The 11,446-nt window shown below is 38.2% G+C and overlaps 1 protein-coding gene across 2 annotated transcripts in view; it reads left to right on the top strand.

Moving 5' to 3' along the window:
* vps8 (VPS8 subunit of CORVET complex) overlaps positions 1-11,446 on the top strand; it is a 187,086-nt gene that overhangs the window by 17,574 nt on the left and 158,066 nt on the right. For both annotated transcript variants that reach the window (XM_044373367.1, XM_044373366.1), the window contains exons 7-9: positions 527-651; positions 4,795-4,881; positions 5,314-5,381. In XM_044373367.1, the coding sequence (XP_044229302.1) occupies positions 527-651; positions 4,795-4,881; positions 5,314-5,381 (280 nt within the window). The remainder of the gene's footprint in view (positions 1-526; positions 652-4,794; positions 4,882-5,313; positions 5,382-11,446) is intronic.

Below are 11,446 nucleotides of genomic sequence, written 5' to 3'. Positions count from 1 at the left end.
ATAAGTAATTTTAACAGAGAACTGTATACATAAAATGTAAAAGGCTGCTGCTCTTGACTGATACAAAAGGAATGAGTTCATATTGTGATGTTGTTTTGGTTTTTGCTGGGGCTGAGGTTTCAGCAGTGCTGACCTGTGTTTCTTTGTATTGCTGTCCAAATGATGCCTGGGCAGGAAAAGGTATGAACATCCCTGTCAGATGCTTAATGTTGTTCATTTTGTGCTCAACCTGATGGGCGCTGATGTCTGTTTAGCTTTGGCCAAGCTAGTTTGATGCATGCTTTGTCATTTGATTTGGTTATTTTCAGTTAGCAGATTTAAATTGCCTTTTCTGTTCTTCATTTTGTGCCATTGCATTGTGTTATTTTTTACTATTTGATTCTGTTTTTACACTGTTAAACGTGAGGATGGGGGAAAACCTTGAGTTTGTCTTTTTTTTTAATATATTTGACCGACTACACGTTTTTTTTTTTAAGACCGTACCCCTGCTTCTGCAGTTAACTGTCTGCTTCATCTTCCTCTCCAGATACCAACCAGGCTCTGCGGCTCTGTCTGGGTACCAAGGCAACTGGGGCAGAGTTTGGTGCTGTGTCCGCCCTAAGCATCAACCACGACTGCTCACGACTTCTCTGCGGGTTTGCCAAAGGACAGGTACAGTCCCAGCCACTCAGTTGCCTTCCTCAGCCAGAGGCTTTATGGCTGCCAGTCATTTTTCAGCTATTGTCTAGCCACTGCCACAGGCTCACAGTAGTTGCTGGAACTTTTAGAATGTTTGCAGCCCTTGTAGTTATCAGAATCGGAATCATCTTTATTTGCCAAGTATGTTTACACATACAAGGAATCTGACTCTGGTTTAGTGGCTCACACACAACTCAGCACAACAAAGCACAACAATGTTCAGAAAAATATACAAGGAATGTCTATTAACAGGTGAAACCATTTCTGTGAACTGTAAAGAGGATACAAATGGTGAAAAGAAATGAAGAGTGCACAGAGAGATGAGATAAATATTGAATGGTAAAAAAAAAAAAAAGTGACATGTTACTTTGCACATGTAGTAGGTGGTTATGTATAGTATATACAGCCTGTTCAAAATAAAGTAATGAATGAAATTTATTGCACATTTTGATTTAGACTAAAATAAATATATATCATTTGTAGGTACAGTGGGTATTATAGTGTTACAGGGTTATTGCACATTGCCTGAGGTAAATGTTCATAAGTGTGATGGCGAGGGGAAGAAACTGTTCCTGTGTCTGGTGGGTGATCCAGACCAGACAGTAATGGATGTGTAGAGAACAGACTCGATAATTGTGGTGTAAAACTGGATCAGCAGCTCCTGTGGCAGGTTGTACATCCTGAGCTGGCGCAGGAAGTACATCCTCTGCTGGACCTTTTTGATGACTGTGTTGATGTTGGACTGCTGTTGAGTATGATGATGGGGGGGCTCCTCCTGAAATCCAGTGTCATCTCCACAGTTTTGAGTGTGTTCAGCTCCAGATTGTTGCAACTGCACCACAGGGCCAGCTGTTCAACCTCCTGTCTGTATGCAGACTCATCTCCATCTTGGATAAGGCAGATGACGGTTGTGTCATCATGCACATATTTTTAACGACATAAACCCTGATCTTACCCTCAAATTTTACTTTACACCTGCATTAGCTGTTTTTTTTTGGGCTACTTGGGGGCAGCAGAAACAAGTTGTGAACACAGCATGACATACTATATAATCAACTGATATTTTGCACTAGTTACCAAACAGTTGCTTATTTACACATTATTCACTCAGTTACAGTGCAACAATATCATTCATTTGGAGTTTTTGTTTCTGTCCACCTGGAGAGAGTAAGTCCAATATTCACTCTCTTTGAGCTCTGTTTTTGCTTTGTACCAACTCCTGAGGGAAATATCTGGCTCTTTAGCTGATAAATGCTTCATTATGTTCACCAGCTTTTCGCTAACTGTGTCTGTTTGGTAGCGTACAGTGGGTTTTTAGAGCTTTTTCTCTGAAAATAGCTGCCTTCTGCGGCCAAAAATCACACTGAGAGCAGTGAGAGTGAATCAAATCAGCAAATTTGCAGCTGAACAGCTAAACAATGAGTTGAAACTCACTATAAACTCGCTATAAAGCTCTGTAAAGCTGAGGGGAGCTGTAGAGTCGCTGATTGTTCTCTGTAGGTTCATCAATGCACACCATGCCTCTCACATAACACACTGTCATTTCACACGATATAATGAAAAATATTGACTATAGCTGCTTTAATGACTTTAAAGCAGAGAACAAAATTAGCACCGGCCACTAGCCAAATGCTGATAAAATATGCAAGTGGCTGGTAGATTTGCCTCACTCACTAGCCAAAAAAACAATAGTAGCCAGGTTAAAAATACCATACAAGTTGATGTTAAGAGAAAGTTAATTATGGTTAAAAGATACGTCATAAATATGGTTAAAAAGCTATTTCCTAAAAGATTAAAAGGTTCAGTGGATTAAAAAAGTTTAAAAAAATATATATAGTTGTATAGTTATAAATATTCTGTTTTATTGTGAATGGTAGTAAGAGGACGTGGTATTCCAGAGTAAGTTTAATACTAGTCATTCATTGGTTGACATGGATTGGATCATGAAGATGTGGGGGAAGAGAGACAGAGAGAGGGGCAGTAGAGTGTGAGCGAAGTCAGGTGGTTTGACGGACTGAGTGGCGACGTGTACGTAGTGTTTACAAACAAATATGTAGTTGGTATCTCAGATTATCTACTCGACAGTCTTTGCCAGGGTGCTCATTTTATATATTTTCTGCGAGCAGCTGTAGGCACCTCTACTCAAAGTTTGTTATACAGTTGTTCACGTTTGTTTGTTTATTAGCTCATTAGCCAAACTTGTTTTTGTTAGCATTCATTAGCAAAGTGTATGGACTCATAGTCACTATAACTAACACACATATTAGTATACTTGGAAACCCTGAGGATTTACCAGATAGTGCTATGAGCTACTAAGTCAACGCTCATCTATGGACTTCTGTGTCATCTTGTTCCTCCCTGGAGACTGAGAGGCTGGTATAAACTGCAGGTTGGTGTCAGACTTCATGACCAAGGTACCACATATGATATTGTTGCTCTTTTGAGTGTAGCAGCCAAATAGTTTTGGGCCTCTCTGTTCCCAAGCATGGAATCAAGCCTGCAACAGGCTTTTTTATTTTAATATCTGCTGGCTTCTGTGTGGTGTGTGTGCTTGTTGAATGTGGGCCCACTAATTTTGGGGTAAATTTAAACCAGAGGTAATCTAAATTTCACTTGGAGTATGTTGTTTTACATTTGAAGAGAATTATTGCTGTAACTCAAGTTATTGAAAGAAAATAGAATGTGAAATTTGAAAGAGACTAAATATTATTTCATTGTTTATTTGGGAAATTTTGCAAAAGTAAATAATAGAAGTTCATTATTTCTAAAACTTGTGATGTTTGGTTATTTCTTTTACTTAAGGTATTTAAACAGTAGATATTAGTGACAGTTTGTTAAAGGAGTGATACACTTATTTCCTTGCAGTAGTCTAATTCCTCAAAGGTAGACTACCTTGTATAGATTTGTTACAAGGGTTAAATAAAGGGCTCCCGTGGCTCAGGAGGTAGAGTGGGTCGTCCACTAATCAGAAGATCGGTGCTTCGATTCCCATCTCCTCCAGTCCAATGCCGATGTGTCCTTGGGCAAGATACTTGACCCCAAATTGCTTCTGATGGCTGTGCCATCAGTGTATGAATGTGTGTGAATGGTTAGTTTCCTCTGATGGGCAGGTTGGGACCTTGCATGGTAGCCCCTGTACCTATTCTGCATAGGAATGTGTGTGAATGGGTGAATGTGATTTGTAGTGTAAAAGTGCTTTAAGTGGTCAGAAGACTAGAAAGGGGCTATACAGGTACAATCCAATTACCATTTACCATAAAACAGTCTAACAAGTGTGTTACAGTTCATTAGCAGTGAATAAAGGGACTCAAGACAATAAAAAGCATGTATAGACAAAGAGAAATAGGGTAACATCTAAGTATTATATATTGTACATTAAGTTAGTTGATTTAAAGAACTCAGGGCCCTTCCCTGATTAGACTAGGTGAGCTACACAATGATAATCTATTGAGTGGCTTGTAAAATTTGAATATTCACTAGCCAAATGGCCGATGGACAAAAAAGTTAATTTTGAACCCTGTTTTGAAGTCACCAGTTATTGTAATTTTAAAGATGCGCTCATAAAGGTGGTCATTTTTTAGAAAAAGAATAGAAATGGGTCTTTATAGCTCTAGTTATGAATGGTTGAACATTATATCTCCACGTAGTGCACAATTTTTCACTTGCCTGCATCAGCTTGCACCTGATTTGTATCTGAACAGAAAGCAGAACTACAGGAAAATATATTGAGTTGAAGTGAAAGGAAGAAGAAGTGAAATTTTATCATATGTTATTCCACAGTTATTAGGCTATAACTAAGACATTTGGATTTTAGATTTGTTCAGACACAAAATCATGTGCTAAAACTGCATGCAAAAAACAGCGCTTATATCATGAGAGTGCATGCTACATACACCTGTCTCCCTCTCTTTAACCATTTGCCAACAGTAATTAAAGTGTGTTTTAACATTGAATGGTGGGCTGTTTGGCAGACCTGCCAAATTGTAATTGTGTGAATTATTGTAGGGGGAGCTCTCAAGATGTGTTCAACAGGTTGATCGCAGGTCATTTTCTGTTGAACTATTACACTTTAAATCCTGTCTGTCTGTCTGTCTGTCTGTCTGTCTGCATGATTAGATTACGATGTGGGATCTAGCTAGTGGAAAGCTTCTGAGAACTATCACTGATGCCCACCCTCCAGGGACAGCAATACTGCATGTGAAGGTATAACACATGCACACACACACACACACACACGTTTGCACATGCTTGTGATCCTTCGAACATAACATGCGTGTACATGTACACGTGAAAAAATATTTCCGAACAAGAAGTTGATGGTCTGTTTCCTGCACAAGGTATTTATTTTAGAATTTACCGAGATGGATACAGTAAACATAAAAAAATGGACCATATTTACTAAGTTTATCATTTTAAGCCCCTGTAAGGGAATGTGGCTGTATTGTGTTGTGGCCAGAGTCAACACTCAAGCCAGAACAGACCTACAAACAGCCATGACTAAAGAAACAGACAATAATGAAAATTTACAGTGTAATACACACAGAAATTGATCTTGATGTTAAATGGGTTTGATGCCTGATAACTTTCATCTAATTTCTGTGCCTTATTATTGTTTCCCTGTATTTGTGTCTTTAGTTCACAGATGACCCAACTCTTGCAGTGTGCAACGACAGTGGAGGATCAGTTTTCGAGCTGGCTTTCAGGTACATTACTCTGCTTTCATTGCTTAAATGAAAATACTATTACATAAAATACCAAAGTACCATTAGATCATTCACACACTTGCCTTCACTCCTTAAGTAGTTCGTAACAACCAATCTTAAAGATTGCATTGGTACTAGGAGTCTGTTCTCATTCTTATTCTGATGAATGGTTGAATTTAATTATGCTGTTGCTGATGTTATCATGACTAGTTTGGAACCAATGTTGTCTGTTTTTATTTTGATTGTATTAATTAATGTGAAATAATGAAACTGTAAGAGTTAGAACTTTAGTTCTTTTGAAATGTGGAACTGTACAACTGTATGGAAGCACCATGCATCCACCAAAGAAAAATAAATTGGAGGCTGTATTTTGTAAATATGGCCTCTGTATCTTATAATCATTACCTATCTAACTTATCTATCTTAATTTTTTTATTAAATAAAAAAGTTTATAATATGTGGAATTACGAGAAAACTATCTCAACATTAAAGCTGCAACCAGTGATGAACGGGCCCTCGCGCCTCCACGCACGTCAGGCCCTAATGTTCATCAAGTTTATTTTTAGAAAAGTAAAGACTTTTAATCCATATGACCTGGTCAATGTTTGATTGAAATGTGTACTGTCAGGTGTGGAGAGACAATAAGTAACCGCAGCTGGACACAGAAAAATACTCATATTTGAATGGAGAGTGTGAGCGAACCGCTAGGTGCTTGGGCCCTAATAAAGGAAAAAGTACAGAGCTACAAATTTTAGTTTTGATTTTATTTTTCTGCAGCACTTTATCACTTAACTGTCACTCTCAATCAATGAGCTCCATTCAACTCCCACAACCTCCCCCCCCCATTCTCTCTCTCTCCCTCTCACTTTTTTGTAGGAAATTTCATCACGAATCCATTGATACAGGTTTCAAAGTGGTCAGACTTATAGTTTAGACATCAGAACCATTTGTTTGACACAAAGTCCATGCCCAGAGATTGCCTCCCCATTCCTTTACATTGTAAGCTGTGATGTGGCACTGCAACTTTCAGGGCTTATAAAATCCAAACCGTTCGAGTTATTACAAAGTTTTTAACAACTTTTTTTCAGCACAGTGTCATAAGTCACCTATTAAAGTTTGCAGCCAATACCATTAACGCCCTAGGAGGAGATAGCGTTTGTTCGGGGGCCAGAATTGGGGCAAAGTCTTATTTTGAAAGGCTAATTACAGACTTCCTGTCGGATTTAGGTTTGGGGTGTCAGCATATGTTGTGTAGGTCTTGATGAGACAAATAATTGAGTTTTGGTTTGATCTCTCTATGACATTCCTGCAGGCTGTGGTGGCCATTTTCGTTACATAGGTGGCGCTAGAGAGCACATTTTGGCACTTTAGAGGTTAATTTTTACATTTTATCAAATTTTCCACCAAACCTGATGTGTGTGCCAAATTTTTGAGCATGTTTAGGGGGTCAAATTAAGGGTTGAAGTGGCGTAATAATAAAGGAAGAAGATGAAGAAACAACACACGAAATACAATAGGGTCCACGCCCTTAGGTTGTCAGAATTCATCATAACGACTTCAAAATTAGTGTGCGTCATCTAGACTAGCTTATGATCAAAAGATTTAGCTATCATTGAAGCGTGTTGCCATGGCATGGCGTTGAGTTTTGATGTTTCGCCATGACAGAGGAAATTGCTATAACTTAAGTGTAAATGCTCCAATATGGACCAAACTTTACATGTTTGATAAGAGTCCCGGCCTGAGTGATGCAAACTGGCTGAATAGCGCCCCCTACAAAATTTCAAGGAAGCAACCCCAGCAGCAGGCAAAATAGTGGATAAAGGAAGTGATGTTAATCTCCATCTTGCACTGTCTGACAACAGCCCGGGTCTGAAGACATCCACATGCCCGTGACAGAAGCCCTTTGACTGCGCCACGCCCTGACATACGCAAAGGTGCGAGGGCCAATTCAATGCTGCTTGCAGCTTTAATAATTATTATTATTGATATTATTATCATTGATATGATACAGCAAAAATGAATAATAATTGATATGATATATGATTTTATTTAAGGATTGCAGACACACAAAATTCTAAGGGATACCATGTTAAGGTGTGTCATGGGAAATTGCTGATCACTCAATAAACACACAAAGAGAGCATTGTTAGGTCATGAAATAATGTAATCAAATAATACAATCAGAAGTATAATGCATCATAGTTCTGGAGACAAAGATACATACCACCTAGCTATCTTTTCTTTGTCTGAAAGGTTGGCACTTAACCAGTCCCTTAAATACTACTTGTACAGAATTTAAGACATCTGTTTACTAACCTTACAAGTCAGCAACCAACCCTCAGATAGAAACATAAGTCAAAAGTTCAGCTAACCTAGGAACAGTCTTTCTTCACGACCATATATGACAGTACATAAGCATGCACCAAGTAGCATCACAAAATAACATTACTACTATATTAGATTAAGGACAAACCACACTATCCTCTAAAAGCTTATCAGTTTTACACATAAACATCTACATAACTATAGTTTATCTTATCACTGGCTCAGGTAAGGGTATAACAGAATAAACTTAACTGTTAAACACACAACTGCCTCATCTTACACAGCAAAGAACTAAGTTTAGAATAGACATAGCACAGAGGAATTTAGAACATGCGTGAAACACAAACTAACACTAAACTGAACTTAAACACTATCTGAAACATGTATGATATATTCAAGAAATACATCAAATGATAACCTATTATTCAGTTTTCTTTTACAGGTAAAAACACAGAAAAAAACATACAGTACCAGTCAAAAAAGTTTGGACACACCTACTCATTCAAGGATTTTTCTTTATTAGGGCCTGAGCCCCAAATGGGCGAAGACCCTCTTATATGTTGTGTTTCTTTCTTTCTTTCTTTATTATCTCGCCACTTCAGACCTAAAAACTCACCAAATTTGGCATGCACATCAGGTCTTGTGAAAAAATTGATAAAATGTAAAAATTATCCTCAAAGTGCCAAAATGTGCTCTATAGTGCCACCTATGTATCTAATATGGCTGCTTGGCCTGTAGGAATGTCGTAGAGAGATCGAACCAAAACTCTATTTGTCTCATCAAGACCTACAAATCATACACTGACACCCCTGACCTAAATCCAACAGCAAGTCCGCAATATGCCCATCAAAGTACGACTTTGCACCGATTTTGGACCCCCAAGAAATGCTATCTCCTCCTAAGGCGTTAATGGTATGGGCTTCAAACTTGAATACATGAGTTATGACACTGTGCTGAACAAAAGTTGTTAAAAATTTTGTAATAACTCGAACGGTTTAGATATTGTAAGCCCTGAAAGTTGTAGTGCCACATCACACCTTACAATGTAAACCAATGGAGAGGCAATCTCTAGGCATGGACTTTGTGTCAAACAAATGGTTCTGATGTCTAAACTATAAGTCTGACCACTTTGAAACCTGTATAAATGGATTCGTGATGAAATTTCCTACAAAAAAATGTGATTTTTAATGTAGGATTTGGCCAAAGTCATGGGATTTATGAGGATATTTCACAAGCAGAGTGATATTCTCCTGTCCAACTGAGAGGGAGAGAGAGAGAATAGGAGGGGGGGGGTTGGTGTGGGGGTTGAATGGAGCTCATTGAGTGAGAGTGATAGTTTAGTGATAAAGTGCTGCAGAAAAATAAAATCAAAACTAAAATTTGTAGCTCTGTACTGCAGTTTTTCCTTTATTAGGGCCCAAGCACCTAGCGATTCACTCACACTCTCCATTCAAGTATATGAGTATTTTTCTGTGTCCAGCTGCAGTTACTTATTGTCTCTCCACACCTGACAGTACACATTTCAATCAAACATTGACCAGGTCATGTGGGTTAAAAGTCTTTTACTTTTCTAAAAATAAACTCGATGAAAATTAGGAAATTAATTTGTTTTACACACAAACTCATCAAAAGTTTTCAAATTATTAATTGAAATTACAGTGAAATGGCCCAAAACTTGCATAATTTTGGTGACACAGGTGTGAGCAAGACAGACATGTCTCACCCTGCAGAAAATTCTCATCCTCACACCGTTGAGATTTGATGTTTCGCCATGACAGAGGAAGTTGCTATAACTTTATTGTACATGCTCTAGTCTGCACCAAACATGGCATTGACCAACTCACCTCCTTTGTACAAAAGATCAGATTTCCTTGAGTTGTATCCCTTCCATTGAAGCATGCGTTTAGATCACCCTCAGGTGGATTTGATCTACTCATCAGAGGCTTGTTGAAGTAGCTCGACTTGTAGCCAGTGTTCACCTTTTTTAAATATAGTTGTGCCTCTAGCTACCAGCAGATCATTGCTTGCAATGTAATAGTGGGAAATGTGGCATCAGAACTAAGCGAAAGTGTCAGAAGTCAAATTGTTATTCTAAGCGGGGGCTAAGAGGGGCTTTCTCAGTTTCAAATCATGGCTAGACTAAAGGTTTCTAAGGGGCAGTGCATGGAACTCTAAAACACTTTGCAGAAACTGGATCAGTTGTATCCAAAGCACGATCAGTCAAAAGTGACAATGCCATCAGAAGATCAATACATCAAGCATCAAGTTCCCTGAGAGATAGAAAATCAACTTAATTTGCTAAATTTAAGAATGCAAGACTCAGCAAATGTACTGTCAAAAGAAGGCTATCTTGTAGTGGTCTCAGAGGAGCAGTTTTTAAACTACTTCTTAGGGGGGGGGGAACAAGACTAAACACTTGGGTGGGCTAAGAAATACCAGAATTTCACAGTGGATGACTGGAAAAAAAGTCCCATATACTGATTAATCCAAGGTTGAGATTTATGGCAGTAACAGAAGGGTATATGTAAGGAGACAAACAGGAGAGAGAATGATACCGCAGTGTATCAAACCAACAGTGAAACATGATGATAGGAATATTTAAGTCTGGGGGTGTTTTGCCTACTCTGGAGTTGGACACCTGCACCAAATCGACTCCACCCTGACCAAAGAGAAGTGCAAAGTCATTCTTCAGAGACATGATATACCCTCTGGTTTGAATCTTTGTGGAGAAGGATTCATACTGCTGCAGGATAATGACCCAAACACACTTCAAAGCTTTGCAAGAACTACTACCAAAGAAGACCAAGGTGTCTGACTGTTATGGACTTTCCTCCACTGTCACCTGACCTCAACCCCATTGAACATTTATGGGGTAACTTGAAGACTGAGAAAGCCAAGCATTCTGTGACATCACAAGAAGTGCTTTGGAACATTGTCAAATTATGCAGGGATTGCAGGGATGCAGGGAACATAGATTATCAGGTTTTGCACAAATTTGTGAAGTCCATGTCAGGCCCATTGCATGATGTCATTAAAGCAGAAGGGGGACATACCAAATTCCAAGATGCAGGAAATTCATGAATATTTTTCAAAGATTCAACTTTTCTCTCAAATTGCTAATCTATTATCATTTGTAATTATCATAAGTATCTTGACAAGTGCTCTCAGACTTTTGGCCCCCACTGATACACAGTATATGAAAAGAAATAAAAGAGGACCTAAAATAGAGCCTTGATTTCTCAAACTTATGATTATTTAATGCGTGTGTGTGTATGGGATGGTTGTTTATATATAAAAAAAATATATAATGAAAATTATTATCCACTTCTTGTGTTGTATATATTTATGGTCCTAGTTTTAATTTAGTGTCTGTATTGTTGGATTTTAGTTTGTTTGTTAGTGTTTCTTATTTATATTCATTTTTATTTTGGTCTTAATAGCTTCATTGTATTTTGTTTCTTACCTACCTCTTACAGTATAGTGTCCTTCTTTTGTTTTGTGAATTATGCAACTTCGATGCTATGACAGTTTAGTATCATTATAGTGCTTTAAAAGTCTGTCAAGTCTGTCTTGAAACAATTTTCAGGTGCCCATGTGTACATCGAAACAGGTTTTTCTTGCCATAATCATTTCTAAAACTACATTCCAAAGTTTATCTGAAGTCAATATGAGGCCTCAGACATCTTGCGTATCCTCCTTATTCTTAGTTTATTCTTACTTGTATGAAATTCCCTCCATGT

This window comes from Thunnus albacares, chromosome 14 (genome assembly GCF_914725855.1).
Source record: "Thunnus albacares chromosome 14, fThuAlb1.1, whole genome shotgun sequence".
NCBI lineage: Eukaryota > Metazoa > Chordata > Actinopteri > Scombriformes > Scombridae > Thunnus > Thunnus albacares.
The sequence above is the reverse complement of the archived record's forward strand: the minus strand, read 5'-3'. Positions and strand labels throughout refer to the sequence as shown.